The 13,953-nt window shown below is 39.6% G+C and overlaps 1 protein-coding gene across 1 annotated transcript; it reads left to right on the top strand.

Moving 5' to 3' along the window:
• Nucleotides 1–73: 73 nt before the first annotated feature.
• KLHL31 (kelch like family member 31) lies at nt 74–13,695 on the top strand. The gene is made up of 3 exons (XM_082302785.1): nt 74–254; nt 2,485–3,688; nt 5,486–13,695. Exons 2-3 carry the CDS (start codon nt 2,517–2,519, stop codon nt 6,216–6,218), a joined length of 1,905 nt encoding a protein of 634 aa, XP_082158911.1. The 5' UTR covers nt 74–254; nt 2,485–2,516; the 3' UTR covers nt 6,219–13,695.
• The last annotated feature ends 258 nt before the right edge of the window (nt 13,696–13,953 follow it).

Raw genomic sequence — 13,953 nt, forward strand, 5'->3', positions numbered from 1 at the left:
CCGTGGCTGGGCAGAGGCAGGGAGCAAGTCATGGAGAGGAGGGGTCATTTTAAAGAGCGCCAGAGCACAGGCTCCGGTCTCTTGCTCACTGTGACGGCAAAGTGCCTCACTGAAAACCAGTGAGCTGACACTTACCAAGTGGCCTCTGATCTTTCTCACTCCTTTTCCCCACACTTCCTCTCTTTTTGTGTTCGCATTTTCCAAGGAAGAGGCATTTTCACGGACAGCTCTGGGACTGTATCTTTCTGAGGAGGGTAAGAGGTTTTTAACTCCTCACTTTGATAGTTTTTAGAAGGTGGCATTTTAAAGTGGGGGGGAGGCTGGTTGGTTGAATGCATTGTTTGGGGACCCCAAGTGTCCTTTGGCATGACTGGTATTTAAGCTAAAATAAATTAGGTGAAAGCAAACAATTATAGAAGACCAAATCACCCAGGATTTTCAAAGTTCAGTAACTTGGTTTTATTATAGGATTGTTTGATTTGTTTCACTGGGTTTACATGTCCCGTCACTTACAGTGCTTGTACATTAAGCTAGCTTGTGAAATTTCTGCTGATGAAAAGGTGTTTCTCAGGAAAAAAACTTCGGATAGTGAGAATTTTTGAACAGAGAGCTTAAACTGTCACGTTTAAATGAGCTCTGCAATGAGGCAATAAACATTAAGTGCTACATATATTAGAAATTTTAAGTTACAATCTCTAAAAATACTTAGAACAGCAGATACGGCTGCCAAAGAATACGCACTCGCCAACTTTAAAATTGTGACTATTAATATGCAAAGCTATATGTGTATAACAGACAGAGATATCCAAAAGTTTTGTTTCACTTTTTTCCCATGCCAACAAATATATGCAACACTTGCAACATCATAGGTTTTTTGCAACAAAAGTTGCGTTAAACAGCCAAGTATACTAAAACACCAGCTCTGCCTTCAAGTGAACCTGTCTTAAAATGGCAAGCTGCTGGGAGGTTGCTATTCTGGGAGGTGACTCTGATAGGTCTCAACAGATGCAGCTCCTGGAATGCAGCCGGAGCTGGGGAGCCGGGCAGCAGCTGACCCCTGCGCTGGCACACTGGCATATCAGGGATCACAGCTCACGTCAGCACAGGCTGACACTGACACTTCGGGCACACATGGCCCTCTCCCTCGCCTGCTCTGCACATGGTCATCACCCAGCAGCAGCAGCAAATACTGCTGGTGCTCACAGGCACCAACCATTCCTTTCTATAATTAAATTACCATTTATTACATGCTGTGTGCTTAAGGAATAAATGATGTGCTGAGATTCTAGATTGAAATATTACTGAAGTCTTTTTATTAAGTTATCTACAATAAACCTGTCATTTGATTTATCATTAATTAGCATTTTTTCATGTTCAGGTTTTTATGACTTCAAGGATCACAAAGAAAATTAGCATGTGTAAATTGTTTTAAAATATATACTGAATGCTGATCTCCACAATTCTGTTTAAATTGTGTTATTGAAGATCAGTGCTTTCCTTCAAGTATATTTGCACATACATATTTTTGTTTTAAGTAACTCCCTTGTTACAAGGGGCTGTCTCACATTGCATTTGACAAAATGTGGCTCTTCATTTCATTGAGAGCTTGCCTAGAGCTGTTACATATAATTTAAATATGTGTTCTAACATAACTCTATGGGACTGATTCTTACCTTCACATATGCAGAACTTGTTTAAAATGACACATCCTGATAGTTTGCATGACATTTTGTCAAATAGAAGTTAGACCTCTTCTCCCTAAATCTCCACAAAATCCTAAAAGTAAGATTATAGCTTTCAAATTACTGATACTGAAAAACAATCAAAGTATGCTATGAGCAGAAAATATTTGCACATCTGACATGGGAAATAGAACACTATCAGTCTATAAAATCAAAAGTTACAAAAACCTGGAAGCAGTTTGGAGTAGAACCTAAATCTAAAATCAATATGACATCGTATTAAAATCCTCTTTCTCTTTATGTCTCATCTCACTTTTGTTTCTTTAAGAATTTTTCCCAGTCTTAGTATTTCCTGGTCAAGTTCTGAACTCACCTGTAAGTCTGTACCAGCCCTGGAGTAAGGATGAACAAAGTTGAGGGCCCATATTTTTCCTATATTTCAGGCTAATGAATTCAGGTCTAGAACCTGTCTGATTTAAACAAATATATACAAAATTTTACACTCTGGCAAACCCATTTAGAGAGTTTAACTTCCTGAATGTGGTGATAATAGGTGAATGTTAATTTATGACCTTGTTATTTAAAACAAAAAGGAATTACTGAATTACTTGTGGGTGTATTCTTCACAATTGGAGTATTGATTGTTATTAATAAGCTGCCATGCTACAACCTAGAATTTAGGAAGACAGATTATCCTGTGTGTTTGATTTTGTGGCATTGTATGTATTGACAAAGGTTAGATTTGTTGCATCATCACATAGCTATTAAATTTCACAACTGTGGTGTTTAATTTTATTTTTAGCAAGTGCTTGGCTGTAATATTTCATTGCAGTCATGGCCCCTAAGAAGAAGAATGTGAAAAAGAACAAAGCAGATATCAATGAAACAACTATCATTGTGGAAGATGGCCCCCTCAGTAAACTAAATGGCTTGAATGGACTCTTGGAAGGAGGAAATGGTTTCAGCTGCATCTCATCTGAGGTTTCTGACCCATCATACTGCCCAAACCTCTTGGAAGGTCTAAGCAAAATGAGACAAGAAAATTTCCTTTGTGACTTGACTATCAGTACCAAAACCAAATCCTTCAGTGTTCATAAGGTAGTGATGGCTTCAAGCAGTGAATACTTTCACAACATCTTAAAGAAAGATCCATCTACTCAAAGGGTGGACCTCAATGATGTGTCCCCATTGGGTCTAGCTACTGTTATCACCTATGCTTACACTGGAAAACTTACTCTCTCACTTTATACAATAGGTAGTATCATTTCCACAGCAATTTATCTACAGATTCACACCCTTACAAAGATGTGCTGTGATTTTCTAGTCCAAGAAATCAGTGTTGAGAACTGTATGTACATTGCCAATATTGCAGAAACATATGGACTAAAAACAACCAAGGAAGCAGCACACAAATTTATTAAAGACAACTTCATTGAATTTTCAGAAACTGATCAGTTCCTAAAACTTACTTTTGATCAGATTAATGAACTTCTTGCAGATGATGACTTGCAGTTGCCTTCTGAAATTGTTGCATTCCAGATTGCAATAAAATGGCTGGAATTTGACCAAAAAAGAGTAAAGTTTGCTGCCAATCTCTTAAGTAACATCCGTTTTGGTACCATCTCAGCTCAAGACCTCGTCAATTACGTTCAGACTGTGCCAAGAATGATGCAAGATGCAGACTGCCATAAGCTCCTAGTGGATGCCATGAACTATCACTTGCTTCCCTATCACCAGAATACACTTCAGTCCAGAAGAACAAGGATCCGTGGAGGTTTTAGAGTCTTAGTTACTGTTGGGGGACGCCCTGCTTTAACAGAAAAGTCTCTTAGCAGAGACATCTTATACAGAGATCCTGAAAACGGATGGAAGAAGCTAAGTGAAATGCCTGCTAAAAGTTTTAATCAGTGTGTCACAGTGATGGATGGATTTCTCTATGTGGCTGGTGGGGAAGACCAGAATGATGCCAGGAACCAAGCCAAGCATGCAGTCAGCAATTTCTGCAGGTAACTGGCTCTTTCTTTAAAAAGGTTAGAGGTATGTATTCCACAGAAGGCAGGTAGATAGACTAAGCTGGTTTGTCATGCAACATGGACCACTTGGATAAAGAGAAAGGGGACAATGTGGGGGAGGTACAGATGCTATTCTATATTATACTTTGAATGAGCAGAAATATGCAACTGGAGTTCTCCAAAAAACTTCACCATGGTTACATATGCACACTGAGAAGTGAGGAAAAACTGAGAAAACTTATTCCAATACCTCACATAAAGTGGAGAAAATAGATAGGAACATAAATAGGAAGTCATGGGATGTTCTAAGGAGACTTCTCAAATTTTTGAAAGCTTTTGATGCCTCACAGAAAGTTCAGAAAAACACCTTTTAGGTATTATAGACTTCGCTTTCTATGCACCATTCATCATATTTTCAACAGCTTTTATATTGCATTTCATATCCTTTATTTTTTAATTATTATTATCTAGAGTTTAGAAACAATGGTACCATTGCTTGAAGACTGTCTTTTACAGTGTACCCCGAATAATGCCTCGCTTCTGAAATACTGCAGTTCCCATCTATAGTCATCCGAGACTGCACTGGTGATAGCATGGCCAGAAGAGTGCATACACTAACATGCAATGCCACATGGGTGGTACTGGTTTTTAAATAGTTCAGCCTGAAAGCTGGCAGTGCACAGTAGCTTGAAGCAAGGGCTGGGGGTGAGAAAACTTTTATCTACTAACAGACTATGGACGTGCAATGGCATTACACAGCCACAGTTCTACCAGTGCTTCCTTTTCTGCTCCCAGAAGGAACAGTCAGCTTCTCCTGAGGACCTCAACCAGTACATGAAGTTAATGAATGAGGAACATTCTCTAGATCAATTTTATTGTGTAAACTACTTTGTCAGAAAAATATCTCACATAAAAGAGGTTATGCTCTCGACCTTCTGCCTTTAAGCTATGCCTCACATTGTCACAAGGAGCTGTGTGCTCATTGCACACCTTGGTAGCAGGGAGGAGGTGGGGGAATCCTCGTTGTGCCCTTAACTGTGAGCATGTCAAGTCACATCAGTATGTCTGTGGACTTGCAGATGACAATGCTGAATGACATATAACAATTAGTATTTACATTCCCATAGTCTTTTTCTCATGTGATTCTCTGGTCCCCTTAGCATCCAACAGAAGTGTGTGCGTCTACTAATGTACCTCACTCAGCATCTTCAGGAGTCATAATTTGCCATTTCCTATTTCAGAGTTGCTCATTTAAATGTCAAGGACAAAGAATGTTATTTCAGATAGGAATGGTGTTAGAAAGCACAGATGCTCTTTCTACATAAAACTTACTCCATGTGAGTGGCAGAGAAAGCATATTCACCATTTAGAAAGCACTAAGAGGATGCAAGTATAAATCACCACCTAAAGTTTTTAAAAACTCTATGAGTAAATTTAGACATCTTTGCTGTGGGTGTAAATTGCAAAGAAACTTCTAAAATTTCTACTGTATCTTGAAAGTATCTCTTCCTAGTATTCTAATGAGATTATTGTACAAAATCAAATTACAGAAGAATCAGATTTACTTCATTAAAATAATACCGGGTTTGAATGATACAAACATGTTTTTTCTCCAATCAAAACCTAAATTTATTGGAAATTTAATCAGGAATACCAGTTTCATTATGCTGACTTTTAATAGGCTGAATAAATAACTAAAGTTTTAGCAACTTTGCTCTTGCAGCCATGGCAGAGGAGTCCTGTATAATTTAGCAGAACGGTATATAAGACCTTCTTTTTTTAACCTTTCAGATATGACCCTCGTTTCAACAGCTGGATTCACTTGGCAAACATGAATCAGCGACGCACCCACTTCAGCCTGAATGTGTTCAATGGCCTCCTCTTCGCAGTGGGTGGCCGCAACTCCGAGGGCTGCCTCTCCTCTGTTGAGTGCTACGTGCCTGCAACTAACCAGTGGCAGATGAAGGCCCCACTGGAGGTGCCCCGGTGCTGCCACGCCAGCGCAGTGGTGGATGGCCAGATCCTGGTCACAGGAGGTTACATCAATAACGCTTACTCTCGCTCGGTGTGCATGTACGACCCCAGCAAAGACAGCTGGCAGGATAAGGCCAGCCTCAGCACCCCAAGGGGCTGGCACTGCGCAGTGTCCCTCCTGGAGAGGGTCTACGTCATGGGTGGGTCTCAGCTGGGGGGACGAGCTGAAAGGGTCGATGTTCTCCCTGTGGAGTGTTACAGCCCATACACGGGGCAATGGAATTACGTGGCGCCACTTCAAACCGGAGTTAGCACGGCTGGTGCCTCCACCCTTAATGGGAAAATTTACTTGGTGGGTGGCTGGAATGAAATAGAGAAAAAGTACAAGAAATGCATTCAGTGCTATAACCCAGATCTCAATGAATGGACAGAGGAAGATGAGCTGCCTGAGGCCACTGTGGGCGTATCCTGCTGTACTATATCTATGCCCAACACTAAGACAAGGGAGTCCAGGGCTAGCTCAGTCTCTTCTGTCCCAGTCAGTATCTAGACAGGTCTAACCAGCAATAAGTAAAACTGTTTACCAGCACAGCAGTATAATTAACCCTTTAAGTAGAATTTTTGTGCTTATGTGGAAAAAAAAAATCATTGGCTTTGCAAGTGTTTTAACAGTGCAAACTGGCCAGTTTTCATGAACTTTAGTACAGGTGGCATGAAAGAGCACATTAGGGATAAGATTAGTTTTCTTAGCAGGAACAGAGAGTTAACCCATAATCACAGAATTTCATTCTCTTCCTGACTTTGCTGCTTTTTCCTGACTATCTGTGGCAAATCATTTCATTTCTTTATGCCTTGGTTTCCTTACCTGTAAAATTGAGATAAACTTGCTTCAGAAGATTGTCATGAGGCTTTTTAATACTAAGTTTTAAACACTTTCAGAACCCCATATGAAAGTCAAATACGACTAGTAATAAATCTCAATATAGATCAGAAATGTTCCATGTCATTATAAAATTGATCAGTTTTGTTCTTTTCTAAGCATTTTCTATTTTCACAAACAGAAGGGGGAAAAAAAAGGCAGACCAAAAATATTGCATATAGCATGTGCATACCTTCCTTTTGGGGCAGGGATATTCACAAAAAATCTCAAAGCATTTTCTCCTTCAGAAGGTAGAAAAAGATCTTCATCTTCTGCCTGAAATATCACAGGGGGTCCGATGCTGGTCAGCACCAGTATGCCACAATCTTCCTAGAGAGAGCATCCTGCAAGGAACAACTCTTCCAGGGGCGGTGGCAGGCCTCCCTGGGCAGCAGGGGATTTCAGCAAGTGTAGCAACTTCTCTGCTGCAAGTGATTCCAGCTCTTGGGAAAATCACCCAAGACAAACTCGGGGACAGAGAGACAAGAGCCCTGTTTGGGAGTTCCACAGAGGAAGCCTTTATTGTCCAGCAGCCCCTGTACAAGGAAGGCCAGCAACACCCTGCTCAGGGCAGAAACAGGGGTCTTTTTATGGGAAAGGCAGGGGGTGGGGTAGAAACCAATTAGCAAACTGGGTACAGGCTATTACTGTATAGAAACAAGGCATGCTGGGGGTGGTTCACTTTGTCACCATGACCCAGAGGAAGGTTGCTTATCTCTGAGACAGTCTTTTTGGGCTCTGGCCTCTCTCCTCCAAGGGAGTGCCGAGGGCTCACAGCCCTCCACAATGAAACCTGTTAATTCCTATATCAAATGCTGCGACATGGCTTTCAAGATCTGAATCCACAAAATACTTTAGCTCCTGTAAGCACTATGGGCCAGCCCCAAGGGCTACCTTGGGTGCTGGATGGCTCTCCTGACCTCCATGTACACCAAGGAGCATCACCTCATCCTCCTCCTCATGCCAGGGACACACCCCTCTCATGCCAGGTGGAAAATCCTGGAAGCTGAGTTCATGCCAGGAGACACCAAGGGCTAATGGCATCTGAACCTGGGGAAGATGCACAGAGCAAACTCCCTTGCCTTACTCCAGCAAGTAACCAGTGGAGTGAGGAACACGGATGGAATAAAGACTTCAGGATCTGCCCTTTAGAATTTGTGCAGAAAACAAGGAATCATGGGAAAACTCCCTTAGTAGAAACAAAGAGATAACACCTTTCTTCCCAGGTGTAGGCACACCACCAACCAAAGTAACCTTCTCCTGGGCATACCATTATGCATCTTCTGAAGCCTTCATTACAGCCCTTTTTATGGAGATTTCATTCACATTATTCCAAAGGCTAGACTAATGCTCTTTTTGTCGAAGTTTTCCCAGTGAATAGAGTGGAGTCTTCACTCAACTTAGTTTACCTTCCAAGAACTTTTCTTCCTGATTTCAGCATGAAGTGGGGGAATTAAGCATGAAACCTAATCCTATTCCCATAGCCAAAGGGATATGCAGCCCATCATGTCCCCTGAGGATTTGATACCAAAGGACTGCTTTCAGCACAAAATGTCTACATCCTTCTTTTGGGAAGAAAGGAGGGAATACAAGGAATTTAAATGATTTAATATAACCAAAAGGGCAGAAGCTCACTCAACCAATTCATAGAGGCTTCACATTCAATTTCCTCAGACTATCATTGACTATCATTGACACCTCCAGGCTTCAGTGCCAATGAGAAGCCATGCTCTTAGCAATGTTTATGAGGCAGACAAATTTTTATCTCATTTGCAGAAAGGGAACACTATAAAATTGTCTGTCAGTGCAGATGTTGTTGAGGCAAGCATTTTCAAGACCCAAGCTGTCTGTAGCTTTGTTAAAGCTGTATATTGAGGATCAGGATGAGCGTGACATGGTATTAGAGATGAAGTAATTCACTCTGTTGGTTGGGATTAAACTCCATGGTACTCAGTCCTGTTTTCCACTTCTAACTTAGGGCTCATGTTTGTATCCTGACTACACAATTTAAAATTTCAAATTGTGTTTTTGAGTGCTGCGTGTTATTAGAATATACTGTCTTGCAATGACTTGTGGTCAGAGTAGCACTGTCATATATATTTTGATTCATTTAATTGGCATATAGTTGTCCTCTACCCCATATAATTCAAATTAATAACAAATGTGGAACAGAGTAACAGAGTAAGATTACTTTAAGTATGAAAATTCTGTTCTTGCCCATTCCAGTCACCAAAAGCTTTTCCTGAAGGAGAGAAAAATTTCTCTTTCCCCAAGTCATGACCATGTGTTCCACATGAATGCATTTCGGAAGCTCTTTAGAAATAACCATCTGTTCCAATATTTTTTTGTAAATTTTTTTTAATCCATCCAGTCCAATTAAGACACCTGTACACATGCAATTACAACTGTATACATGGTGTAGTTATTTAGTTTTTATCCATATCCATAATGTTGTATTTACAAATTGAAAAAAACAACTATTATGGCCTCAAACAGACATTGGATGGAATTGTCATATGCAAGTGTCTCTTTTTCCCTTTAGGAATTCAGTTCCAAAATGCTATGAATACTCAGACATTGCTGCATGCTTTCCTGGTTTTGAGCCAGCACTTCATATACATCAACAACTATCTTGGTTTTGGGTAGTAAATTATTTATGAATGATGGGCTAAGTGCAATGAAACTTCTTACTACTTAAAGGGTTAAAAACTTTGGGGGCCAAATCCTTTTCATCTTACTCACAAAAAAAAGGTTCCATTGACTTCAGTGGGACTACTGAATAAGATGTACAGGATTTTGAACTCTTGGCCAAATTCTGGCAGAACAGTAGATAAAACTGTCGTACCCAGAAGGAAGACTGCTCCTCTGCCTCCAGTGCCCTTGGCCACGACAAATCCATGAGGACATGTCCTAGGACAGGAGCCAAATACCGCTGGCCATGCGTTCCTTCTGTAGCACAAGTTAGGTACATACTTCAGGCCAAAAATTTTAGGTAGATTAACAAATGGTATTGTTAACAATGTAACATTTCAGGCTGGCTTTACATTTTTTTCTCTAAACATCTGTTTAGGCTTCAACTGCACATTGAGCCAGGATTTGGCCCTTAATATGTGACACTATTAGCTGGACTTAATATTATGTTGAATCATACTATGTACTGACCTATTTGTGACATTTTTCTGTATGACTTTCTTTTATTAGAACTGTGAAAATTATTTGTATGTTCTGTTTTATGGGATGGTGTTCTTTCATTGTCTGGTACCGTATTATCAATCTCTAGATGTTTAATAACGACATCTTGGTTGAACTTGAACTATTGTATATACCAAAAAGAAGTTTTAAAGTACAAGGAAGTACTGTATACAGTAATATTAAGTAGAGCAGAGGGCTTCCAACTGTATGAGATGCAGATTGTTAAAGCACTACAGGGATCTTCTTTAATGCTATACTAGCAGTAGGAAAAAAACCCAACCAAACAAAACAAATTAATATAAGCTGTTATCCTCAAAATTTTGTATAAAATGCCTATGCATTTTATAGTCAATACCTGTGCTTCAAATTCAGATCTGAAAAATAAGCTTTCTTCAGTCTGTGAGTGAAGCAATTTGCTAGGGTTTGTTTTCTTGTTTATTCCTGACTGTTTAGGTGCATGGAAGAGTGTGTTAGAGATTGTGAGGCAGGAACTTACTCTTGGAAAGTTGTGCTGAAAGGAAGATGCGATGTTTAGTCCTTAATCAAGATGAGATCATGATCATTTAATCTCTTCTTGAAGTTAACCTGCAAGATCATCTGTGGATCAGTCAAGACTCCAGTAAACTTGAATCCCTCAAAGAGGGAAGCAAGCAAAATTAGCACCAACCAAGCCCAATGAGGTGTTGAAAAGTGCTTTGTGTTGAGATTTTTAAATGGCAGTTCTTGCAGGAAAAAGGATGCAATGAATGAAATGACTGAGTAAGAACATTTGTATTATCCTGAAACCTAGATTAATTTATCTTACAGTTTTAGCTCTTACCAAACCATACTGGGTTTAGGACCAGTTTTTCCTTAGTAGCAGCTGGGCTTGGTAATTCTAGTTGCAAACCCAGCAGTCACACGCATGCTTGTACGAGCTTGCATACCTTCTTGAACTCAGTGGGACTTCTGCTACAGAAGTTATTCACAAGGAGTTATGTTTGGAAAAATAAAATATAAGAACGAAATCCATGAGTAGAAAAACATCAATGTCTAATTATAGCCAACATGAAGGTATTAGACTGATCCTCAGCATCACCATTCGCTTACCATACCAGCACAGGGCAATTTTTTGAGACTCGATTACTCCGTAAAGACAGTATTTCCTTGGAATGGCTGCTCAATGAAATCCTATATATACTCCAAAGGATGGGAGGTGCTCCAGGCTATGGAAAGGCCAAAATGGAGACACCTAGAACCATCAGCAAACTTAAGATTTTGTTCCCAGTCCTCAAGAGTGTTTGAGAAAAATGTCCTGGAAAGAAGCACCTACTTCAACACATACCTTTCCATAAGCAGCTTTCCTTATGTTCCATAACTGAGATTTTCATCACCTTTCTGATGAAAAGCAAAACTCAATTTTCAACTGTCTGTAACTTCAATTCTCAGTTGAACTGAATTTTCAGTCCACTTTAACCTGTTCACCCAAGCTGGGGAAACAAAGTCCAAATTCACCTGCTCAGAGAATGCAATTGAAGCAAATAGTCCTACTATAGGTTCTTGACCTTTTTACAGTGAATCTTCTCATCTTTTTTGTCAAAGATCTGCTTTGTATAATTAATCAAAAACATTGTAATGCACAGATTTATACTTTGACTTCTCCTTGAGAGGAAGGTCTCTTGTCTCTTTTAGTTTCTCTTTTCTTATCCATAACTAAGTGACTATCAGAGCACCAAAGAAGGTCCACAGATGTGAACGGTACATAAAAGCTCAACTGTGAATCTGTAAAAATCTCATTGCTGGTGGCCACAATAAAGAAAAGGACACATTCTGAAATGCCTGCTGGATAAAAAAGAGTGAAACATCACAGAATCACAGAATATTCTGAATCGGAAGGGATCCTCAAGGATCACAGAGTCCAGCTTTTAAGTGAATGGCCTGTATGGGGATCAAACCCACAACCTTGTTAATAAATGAGTTGCTGGTGCTCATTTGCAAGTGTGACCCTGCTCAGAGCTCTCTTCCCAGAAGTTCCCTAAAGAATAAAGGAAAACACATGCAATTCTATACAGCTCGTGTGAGATTTGGTTAATATCAGATAAGTTTTGCCATGCAAAAGACATACTTGTCTTAATGAAAATTTTCAATAACAATATAAGCAATTAACAAACTTATGAGGAATAGGCAATTTCTATTAGTAAGAATGGGAACACACACATTTAGATGAACTGTGAAAGGAAGATGATGTTACTCTAGTTGCAGTCTTAGCAGTTTCTTTATTGACAAGAAAAGTTAAAAATATAACTTATTTGTATAAAGCATTTTCCTGGCTTATAGGTGTTAGATTGGTCATACAGAAGGGTTTTCTAAGTGTACACTTTAAAGATGGACTGTGATAACACAAGGGAACATATTACAACAGAAAAAAATCTGTGAGTGTAATGTGAGAATGTTACTACTTAAAAATTGAAATTTGTAGTGCAGCAAGTTGTCATTAAGAGGAAAACAGCATGTTGGTATTTTTCATTGTGTGCTTTAAATAAAACTGTTGACACATGGCACAGACAAATTATTCTTGTTTTAAAATGAGTTGGAAACTGCGAGACTGTCTTTCTGATGAACACCTTGTTGCAGTTGAAATATGCTTTGTTTTCTGAGCCCCAGGCTGATCCTTGCTTTCATATCAGCCAACTGGAATGTTTGTTACACCCAGGCTGTCAAACCACTTTCACAATAAGCTGCACAATGTGACACTGGAGCCACTTTTCTCTTTTCCATTTTATTAGAAGGGCAACAACTTGCTTTTTAACCATGAATTTCAGTCTTTTGTTGTGATCAAAATTCGTAACAAGAAGTGATGATAAATCAGATGTCTGATTAGCAACTGAACATGTTTTCATTTGGACTGTATGGGTAACAGTACCAAAAATAAAAACATCTAAATTTAAAGAAAAAATTTATTCCATATTCTGAAGAGAAATTAATTTGTGCCGCAGATGAGAGGGTTTGACATACCAAAAATTGCTCCCTGTGTTTTGACACCAAGGACTTGGTTCAAAGTGTGATTCTATAGGTCACAACCTGAAGGGTTACCTGGCCTGTAGCTGTGCAGAGATCATGACTGGGTTCCTAAGATTACATAATACACAAGGACACAGAGGCTTTATTCTCTAAAATGTTCTACTTTATTACAGATTACCACAAAAATTGCTGCTAGCAAGTATACCGATAGTTATTACAGCTAATATGAAGATTAATAAAGTGAATATGAATTAATATATGTCAATCTATTACAATTATTATCAGCAATCAATAATACAGTATCAGTCAATAGTATGGTGTCAATCAATACTAGCATCAAGCAGTATGGTAGTACACCTGATGACAGCAACCACCAAGTAGGCATGGACTATTAAAATCACTGCAGCTTACCAGTGAAACAAACTGACCAACAATAATATAACAGCAAATATGCTTAATATATGTAATATTTACAGTCAGCAAATTAGCCAGATTTTTAAAGAAGACAAACCATCCCAAAAGGGAGGAACAAACTGATCCTGGAGGGGACACCCAACCATCCCCAAAAGAAGGGAAGAAAGGAAGACCTAAGCAGTAAGAAAACAGACAGTTTCCCTTCAAAACAGATCCCTGACACAGAGTCTTGAGTCAACCAGCATTCCCACTGAGTCCAAGAGAGTGGACAGTTCACGTGGGATTCAGCTGGGAAGTCCTCAGAGGGAGACAATTTTAGTCCATTTTATAACAGAGAGATGTGTGTGTAGGAGATTCTACTTTGAGCAGTTAATAGATGATGTTAATTTCTATTTTTCACCTCTAACAGGCAATAGATTATTCTGTTTTCTGATTTTTTACAGCAATTTTATATCCCCATGTTGTTTTCCATTTTCTCAGACAGTAAACTGTCATTACAGTCTCTTGGGTTTGTGCTTATTCTGGTTCCTTGGGATGTCTCTGGTTTCTAGGTCCCCAGCTGCACTTTTCAAGAATGATTGTGGTTCCCAGGCCTAGTCTTCAGCCTCGCAGTCCCAGGCTGGCAGACCTTTGTCTCTCATGATTTTCAACCAATAATTTCTTCTGTACAGCAACTGCCCTCTTCTAACCAGGTTGCTCACAGCTGGGTAAGCCAAGGCAGCCAGGTGAGCCTGCTGGCTCTGAACCAGGACCCATGCAC

This window comes from Coloeus monedula, assembly GCF_965178545.1.
Source record: "Coloeus monedula genome assembly, chromosome: 2".
NCBI lineage: Eukaryota > Metazoa > Chordata > Aves > Passeriformes > Corvidae > Coloeus > Coloeus monedula.

Bases quoted from the DNA above. Each gene is read 5' to 3' on its own strand.
- KLHL31 (XM_082302785.1), top strand. From the start codon at position 2,517: ATGGCCCCTAAGAAGAAGAATGTGAAAAAGAACAAAGCAGATATCAAT. The intron at 3,689-5,485 runs GTAACTGGCTCT...TTAACCTTTCAG, and splicing joins GCAGTCAGCAATTTCTGCAG to ATATGACCCTCGTTTCAACA.